General features: G+C 36.6%; 1 protein-coding gene across 1 annotated transcript in view; it reads right to left on the bottom strand.

Annotated features, from left to right (window-relative positions):
- SNCAIP (synuclein alpha interacting protein) overlaps positions 1-9,148 on the bottom strand; it is a 54,184-nt gene that overhangs the window by 9,025 nt on the left and 36,011 nt on the right. Inside the window, 2 exon segments of the mRNA XM_031557404.1 lie at positions 1,607-1,699; positions 6,750-6,919. Of these exon segments, the coding sequence (XP_031413264.1) occupies positions 1,607-1,699; positions 6,750-6,919 (263 nt within the window).

Here is a 9,148-nt window from a genome sequence, read left to right as displayed (position 1 = left end):
TACAAAATTCACATGAATATAGTATCCACTTCACCTTCAGCCCATTTTGAGTTATCCTTGTGGGAAAATGGGCAAACCAAAATAAATACTCAAGAATTTACATGCATATAAAATAGATAATCTCATCAGGTTGGTTAGATTCTCGTAATTAGTTTCTGTCTATGATGTCTATAAGATGACAATATCCAAAAGTCAGTTCTAAGTAGAAGAAAAAGTAGTAGCGAGCCATGAAAACAAATTTAAAATAATAGGTTGCCATTTTCAAACTCACTTACTTAACTACAATCATGTTGAAACCTGTTCTCTTACAGAAAAAATGAATGATGCTCTTATTTGTGTTGTCTGATACTGAAAATGAAACAGTCTTGGTGCTCACAAATACTCGCATGAAAGACCACTTGGAAGGTCCAGTCAGCAAAAATCACAGAAACCAAATGAGCTGGAACACAGTGTTTGGTCCCATTGTCCCTGCTAGGCTGGCAGACATGAAGACCATGAATCTATTAAGAAAAAGGACAAAAAGACTCTTCCCAGTGTGGTTTTCTGCTTCAGCAGGAATTTGGATTTTTAATCCCTTTTGTAGCCAAAGTTCCTTTAAAAAAGTGCACTGCCAATCCCTATGTTTTTATTACCTATTTTGTAACTACTTGCACTTGTCTGAAATACTGACAGATGAACTTCAGAGTCATGATGTACTTGTTCAAAGCAATGCATAAGATTCTGTAAGATTGAACAGAAAACAGTCACTGCTCCTACAAGTTCACACATGACATCCCAGAGTTCAGGCCACCAATGTCAGTGGAAGAAGTTTTAATTAAGCTGGATTTCTATTTTTAACATATATTTAACTTCTTCGCAATTCTGTGAAACAAGGGAAAACACTGTGTGTACCTTCTGTAGAGGAAACTGAATTAGAAGATAATGATAAACTAAGCCCTATTTGCACCTGAATTACTTTATTTCTTTCAGTGTCATCTTGAGAGAGAAGTTGTGTACTTACTTGATTCCCATGCACCACACTGGAAATCTATGGCAGAAGTTAAGAGATAGATCATGAGACCCTAAGCTATGTGTCTGCTGGAAGAGTCTCTTTCTTCCTCTTTAAGGTTGTGTCTACTTCTGGGACTTGCGTGGACAGAGAATAAATAATATGTAAAATTTCTAGAGTTTTGGTCTTTTGTAAGAGCTACTGCAGGCAAAAGATTTAATGAGGTTAAGGATCTTATTACTCTGACAGCATGTTTTGATTGTAACTGGCTTTACGAGTAACAGCTGGCAGCATGGTATGGTGAACCAGCACAAAGTTAGACTTTTGTATTATGTTTGTAGGGGCTTCTAGGATTCTCTGCTATTAATCTAATACAAGATACAATCTATTCCACTGTAAATCTGATTTTAACTCTGGGGAAAAACTGAAACTATTAATTCCATAATCAATATGTCCAATATTTATATAACATTACACACTTTCAAATTCTCAGCTTCAAGCCCACAGGGTAAAAGAAGCACATTTACTTTGACAGAACATATCTACTATTTAGACAGATCACAACTTCTCATGATAACTGTGCAAAACCATGCTACAGTGAAATTCCAGTCACATTACCTTGTGGATGTGGGCAGAGACTTGCCCTCTGATCGCTGGGCTTCTAAAAGCTGTTGGAGTTGGTTCTGCAATGTCACACGTTCTACTGTCTGCCTGCAAGACAATTTGAGACTCTTTATCTTGAATTTTGTAACTGGCAGTGTTAGTAATCTACAGGATAAATTGTTCAACACTGCATTTCAAAGAGAAGCCTTCTTCACCGACAAGTAAGATTAGTGGATAAAGACACGAGTTTATAAATAATAGCATGAGCAGAGTTTCTGTACTTCAGCAAGTCACCTCTAAAATCCTGAAGGCATTTTGTGATCACTGTACAATACCAATATAGAGATGCTTGTTTGAGATTACTTATTATACTTTGTACAAGGAAAATGTGGGATCATAAATAGCTCACGGGAACTAAGTAGCTCACATGAAAATAAAATTCCAGAAATGAACGTATTTCAGAGCAACATCAAGGCCACTTGGCTCTTGACTGATCTTGAAAAGGAAGAACAAAGGGACAGATTAAGAAATTACTGCCTTTATTTGGTGGATAGCTTTTATTTAGCTAAACAGTGGTTTAAACAACCGCTCTCTCCTTTTCTCCCTCCAAATATACTGAGAAAGGAGTCTTAGCCTACTGGAAAGGGCTTGTACAACCTTCCTCAACTACACAACAGAGCTCACTATTCCAGAAGAGTAGGAAAAAACACATCTGCTTACTGCCCAACCTTACTGAAGGTCCTGCCTATGCTCTGCATCCACATTATAAGTAGTATTATATATCCTTTAGTCTATAGCTTTCAGTGATTTGCAAATAATCTTAGAGGCCAATGTTGTAGAAATTACAGTAGTAGATATAATTTAGTAATAATATGAAAGTGACATCCATATCAGAAATTCAATTCACCACAGAACTGTAAGAACATTACTTATTAAGAACAATAATTACAACAAATTCTTATGTAACAACAAATTCTTATGCAAGAACAATACTTATTTCTATAGCACTCAATCTAGTAAATTAATCTGCAAATCTTCAAGTAGTTCTATGAAAATGAAGGAACAGATCAGTTTATCACAGAAGTTCTTATTATCCCCAACCCTTCCCAATTTTTATCTTTTGTTCTAAAATCAAAACATCCCTTTAGCTTGTTAACCACAAGACAACATTCAGTCTTGCTTGGTAATGTAAGTTTCAGTGCCCCTAAATACCACAGAGATAGACAGAATTATTGGGAAACTACTAGAAAACAGTAATTTTCATTTCAGCTTTTCATTTGTGCATATAAACTGTCTTTCACTTGAGATGTAATTTGTACCTTTGGTTTAATTACCTGATCATGATCCGAAAAATAAGAACCCAGCAGGCAAATATGACCTTGTCTGTTTCATCCATGTTCTACCTTCTACCTTTGTTGTTGTAGAACTAATATGTTTTTAGTACTTTTGTTCACATTAGACCTACATATTCAGTATTGTTCTCCAACACTGATTTGGGTTCTCTCTCAGTTCACATACCATCAGTAGCAGATCTAACTATGTTTCAAATGCAGTCTTAATAACTGGCAATGTCAAAGCCAGAAAGAATACAGATGGCTGTACTTTTAAGGCTGACAAAACTGTTTTACTTCTAATGTATCAGTTACAAGTAAAGTGTGGATCTGAGAAGTGCTAGAGAAATAAAGGTGGGATCTTGACATACTGCCTTGCCATCACTTTTTACAACACGATCATGTTTTATGTAGATATTTACTTTAATTTTCTGTCTTCCTTTCTCTTGCCTACACATTTCCTTTTACTGTTTTAAAATCACTCCTATCATCTGTCAACATTGGCTTACACTGCAACTCCCCAGACACTGTCACTTGAGAGCCAAGGAAATTTTCCTTGAGATCAGACTGTGATACGGTTTATCTGTTTGACTTTCTTTTTATGTGTTCTTCTATTTCTAAGTATCTAAATCTCAAACATTTAGCTTCAATGGAAATGCATGACACCTCTTCTACAGTGTTAACATCCTCTTTGCAGTTAAACATTTTATTGTGCTAAAAGAATTAACATTTCCTTCATTTTCACAGTTCAACTTGTTAATGAACACCCCACAGTACCAAAAGACACACATCCTGCCAGACATTTCTCCAGAGAAGTGTAACATACATACCTATGATAACATTGAAAATGAGGGATCTCAACTCCTTGGAACAGCAATATTACTAAGTGTTAAAATGAGTCTGATTCAGGAGACAAGATCACTACAGAATTACAAGAGAGTCTTTAGGGTATTCAGTATCAAATTCATAGGGTTGTATTTTAGGCAGTGTTCCCACTAGGTGCTATGTGAGGAAGCTGATACCTCTCCTTAAAGAACTCTGAATCTCTAAATGAAATCAGAGTGTTTAGTTACTGAATAGGGAATGTAGTGAGGCATTATCTAATGAAGTATCATCATTCATGGTATGTTGCCTTATTAAGAGCAAACCAAGGAACCTTATATGTTTTGTCCTCTAGACCCTTCATCATTTCTGTAGCTCTCTTTTGGATGTTCTCTAATATTTTCATGTCCTTCCATGCCAAGCCTGCATGCAGTACTCAAAGTGAGCCCACACGAGGTGGAGCAGAGTGGGACAATCCCTTCCATGCCTGCTGGCAGTGCTGTACCTGATACACTCTACAGCATGCTGCTGGATCATTCAACTTGTCATCAGCCAGAGCTTCAGATCCTTTCTACATGGCAGATATTAAAATGTGAGACAGTATGATCATAAGGCCTATAGAGTTGTGTGAAAGCAGAACGACAGCAAGTATTTTGTATAGGACCTGTGAAAAAATTTTGTGACTATACTGGGTTCTCTAAGAAAATTGTTCAGAAAATTATATTGGTTTGACCAAAGTTCTATAATTAGCAAAAGATGAAAACCAAAGATTTATTTTGAAGTTAGTAACAGATTTAATTTTATTTTATTTGTTTTTATTTTTATTTTATCTTTCCTTTTTAGCTATAGAAAGATTTTTTTGTTCCTTCCTTTTCTCAGGACAATCTCAGTTAATCCTCCTATGAAGATTTGATGGAAGATTTCTAATTAGAAATAGTTTCTTTCTTTCATAAAATCTTTTTTCTCTAAATGGAGAAAGATTGAACTCAAAAGTTATTGTTGCAGTTTTTCATCTTTAAAATGAACTGCTTTGGATCAAAGATCTGCAAGATGTGAAGACTTTATGATTTTATTGTTTTGCTTTTGTGACTTCTTTTCAGAAATGACTCCACAGAGTGTGATGGATAAGGGTGATTTCTCAATAGAACTGTTTTGTGTTGTCTGAAGAGCTCATAAGAGAATGAAAGATATTACTCTCTTCTTTGGTTTCAGACCATTGAAGAAAGATCTTGTAAGGTGTTGGTTTAAGACAGTTTCTGTACTCTGTTCTTTCACAGTATCAGCCATTTAAGTCTTCTCGTGGCTGGGGACATACACTGCTCAAAGAGAATTTCTTATGCCTGGTTGATAAGGAGCCCAGAAAATTAAGCAGTGTGTACGATCAATTTATATTTACAGCAGCTGAGAAAAAGTAGGGAAGCAGACAAAGGCTTAGTGTGTTGATAGTACTACCCTGAACAGTCAAGTAATCCATTATGATCTGAATATGACTAGAACAATGTCCATGAACACCAGTAGGTGGAGTAAATACAGCAAAACAAGCTCAGCTGCTCAAGTGGGACCTTTTTCCTACGTAAGAACAGTTTAAAGTGTCTTAGACTGTAAACTGGACTTTGTTCAGATGCTGTTGGAATCTTCAGAGGTGCTGCAGCCAATAAACTCTCCTACATTACTGGAGGTGAGGCTCCTTGAGAAATTACCCCAGGCATGCACTTCATGCTATACTTGGATTTTTATGCAGACCTGTAAGGACAGAGAACTAATGCTATCCACTCTATCCTAAAAATATTACAAAACAGGTACATAATTATAATAAAATGGTACTATTTGATTATTTTTAACTTACATTTCATTATGGTAATAAAAACTGAATTGCTGTTATGAGTTGGCTGTGGCTGGCAGCCAAGCAGCCACACAACCACCTCCATAGGATGGTGGCAAAAATTAGGAAGAATAGAAGTGTGTTGAGATAACCACAGGCACATCACTTATCAGCTACCATTAGAGGCAAAACAGATTTGGCAAATTTAATTTATAGCCAATTAGCATGAATTTTTATTGATTGACTAATGTATTGGGAAACAAAAATAGAAAAACATATAAAATACCTATCCTCCCCTTTTCCAGGCTTTTACCACTTTCATCTGTGCTACAAGCACCTCTCCTGCCTCACTGTCTGGCTTCACTCCAGGCAACTCTTCTATCCCCTTGTTATCACTGCAGGTTACATTCACTTTTTTCTGAATGCAGTGAATGACATAGGTCTGAACCTTGATGCTTCTGTTACCTCAATCCCTCTTTGTTCCCTCCTCCCTGAAATATTCTGCCCTTTTTCAAGTACATTCCCTCAGAGACATCAGCAGCTTGGATGATACACTCAACTGAGTCCTTCAATTGGTCTTTTATTGGAGATAGCTGAAATTCACCTTTGCATGATGAAGGATAGCTCCCTGTACTCTTGTCACAGAGGCCATCTGTTTTCAACCACATGCAAATAAAACCATGGAGTTTATACTCAGTATAATTGTTCACATTGTTTGCATAACATATGGTTATGCAAACAATGATACAGTTTCATTATATATATTGTTTTCAAAAGGTATTTTCACTGCCTGTGGTAGGTGAAAAGCTCCTAACATCAAAAACCAATATTACAACTGTGAAGAGCCACCAACTGTATATAAAAGGAAACATGCTATATGAACAAAAATTGTGATCAGCAATGACATCATCTCAAGGCACTCAATGGGAAAAATAATTGGATTGCTTATATATATATTTATACTTTATATATTCCCCTTTTCACTGCCACTCCCTTCATGTCAGTCCACAAAAAGATGCCGGAAACAGAACAGCTGACAAACTAAATGTGAAGGAGTAAGAAAGCATGGCAAAATAAGGGAGGAATATGACTCATATGAGAATCAGAAAGTGGACACTACTAACAAACTGAAAACAAAAAATGGTATTAAGAATAAACTCTCTGCTAAGAACTGAACACTTACTCTTTTAGTTGCTTTGTTAGCTTCACAACCTGAGAGGCCAATGACATACAGGTCTCCACTACCACTAGGTACCGGGAACACATGGTGTGCCCATGTCGCTCAGCACTTTGTGAGGGTTTCTCTCCCATGTGGTTTTGCATGGTGACATTTGCTCCATATTCAACTAATGTCTGTGAAGTCAAGAAAGGAAACATTGACATCCATTAGCATGAATCTCTGCTATGAGTTCTGGCCAACAGGAAGAACTTCTGGCCACAAAACACACCTAAATGAAATGTTTGAAGAATCTTAAAAATAATTTTGTCAATTTTGTATGTAGCTTGAACTCAAAACACACGTGACTAAAATCTATTATACGGAAGCAAGAGTAACACAGCAGAGTGTTTCTGTGGTTCAAAGGGACTGTAAAAAGTTTTCATTTTTCCTTTTTCTTTTGCAATTCTATTAAGTTTTCTGCTTGTTTCTGTGAGATAACATAACTTCTAGCATTCATACTGTGAGTGAAAAATGTGAAAACCAGCAAATGAAAATAGAATACTTACATAAGCAACTAATAATTCACCTCTGAGACAATAAACTGTTCCAGATGTCTGTGCTTTGCTGAACGTTGTGCTAACTTTGAGCATCGCAGACATAGATAAGGAGACACGGGCAACTGCAACTGAGAGGCATCCATCCTAGAACCTTTGTGTCTGAACTTATAGAGGATAGCGATGAGCTGTAATAGTTGGGTTTCAAACACTCAGTGCAAGTCTCAGTGTCTTTAGAGAAGCTATTAGAGAATTAATGCTTGGATAGAAAAGATGCTGTAGAGTCTTCCCAAAAACCGCATTGGTTCTGATGGGCACAACATTAATCAGTTTGCAGAAAGAAATCTATTCGAAGAGTTTTTCAAACTGTTTTCTTTCGTTGATGTTGGAAAACATCACATTGCTTTCCAGCTGCTGGGTTACCCTCTACTGTCTTCCTAAAGGATACTGAAGTAGTTGTCAGCTTCTAGTCTTTAGGCCAAAAAACAGCTCATATTCTGATGCTTATCCCTGTGTTAAACACAGAAGTAAAACTCCAGCTTGTTGCTAGGAAACTGTCCAGGTAATGAACACAGCCTCTGAGTTCTGGAATTTGAATCCAAAACATTTTAAAGACAAAGTTCTGTCAAGCTGACTTCAAGACTTGCAAGAACTAAAAACAAACCCTCACTCTTTCCTCTAGTTTGTGATAATCAGTGTTCCAAATTTTGCACGTACGGAATGAGAGTTAGGTGCATGCAACAGTTTTTAGTCAGGTTTTTTTTAGAGCACTCTAGAAAAAAAATGCTGAACCAAACCATAATATATCCCAAAACAGCATCATTAGCTATAGGGGTGTGGGTGGTTGAGCTCCACCTAGGGTGACTGAATTATTCAGGAGCAGATGAGACCAGCTAGGGTTTAGAGTGACCTTGATGACTCAGAACAGCAGGCACAGAGACCTTCACATCTGCTGACCAAGAAGAGGAACGGAAACTTATGAACACTCCTGAACTGTATCCAACATAAACAAAAACTGAGATTAACTTGCCAATGGAGAAAAACAAGCAGGAGTTACAAATCTGCAAATAGCACTCATGTGGTTTGTAACATGATGATCTACTCTTCAAGGTGCTCTCCAATAGCTGATTTGTTTCTCAAATGTCATTTTTTTAGTTGCCTGAATTAATTTTATTACTATTTCTTCTCCAAACAGCTTTCATTCAAAGTGATCCCAACACTAAATACTAGAATGTACTCCTGTGACTAATGGTTCTGTTGACTCTGATGGACAAAGGGTACATCTGTGTTCTTGATTCAAGACAAAGTGAAGATGGTGAGTTTTTTTTCCAAGCGCCATTCAGTTCAACCGTACAGCTTTTTTTGTTTGTCTACATTGAACACTGGTACTGTAGAGAGATATCCACACTGGTTTATTCAGATCTGGCTCTCAGAAGCACTGTAGCCATACAAGCCTTCTCTCAACAGGTCGATTCCCTTTAAAGCAGCTCTATATAACAAAACTATATTGCTCTTTGTGGTAAATACAATTTGCTTAAGCAATCACTATCACACTACTATGTTTAGCATAGATACACTAAAAGATTGCAACTCTGGAAAGGATTATTTGCTCAAGATAGAAATCCTTACATACAGAACAAATTGTATCTGTTAGACTTCGCTAAGAAAAGCTACAACATTTCATTGGAAAAAGAAACAGAAGGAAAACATCAAAATCAGTAAGAAGATCATATCTATACTGGCTGCCCTTTTTTAACAGAGCAACACATATATATTAACTGCTTGTGCCTATACTAAATGATCATGTTTTCTTCTGGCAACATGTTTACTTTAGGTTCAAAATAGCATAATTAAGAATAAAATTTTAAA

Source organism: Meleagris gallopavo, chromosome Z (assembly GCF_000146605.3).
Source record: "Meleagris gallopavo isolate NT-WF06-2002-E0010 breed Aviagen turkey brand Nicholas breeding stock chromosome Z, Turkey_5.1, whole genome shotgun sequence".
NCBI lineage: Eukaryota > Metazoa > Chordata > Aves > Galliformes > Phasianidae > Meleagris > Meleagris gallopavo.
The sequence above is the reverse complement of the archived record's forward strand: the minus strand, read 5'-3'. Positions and strand labels throughout refer to the sequence as shown.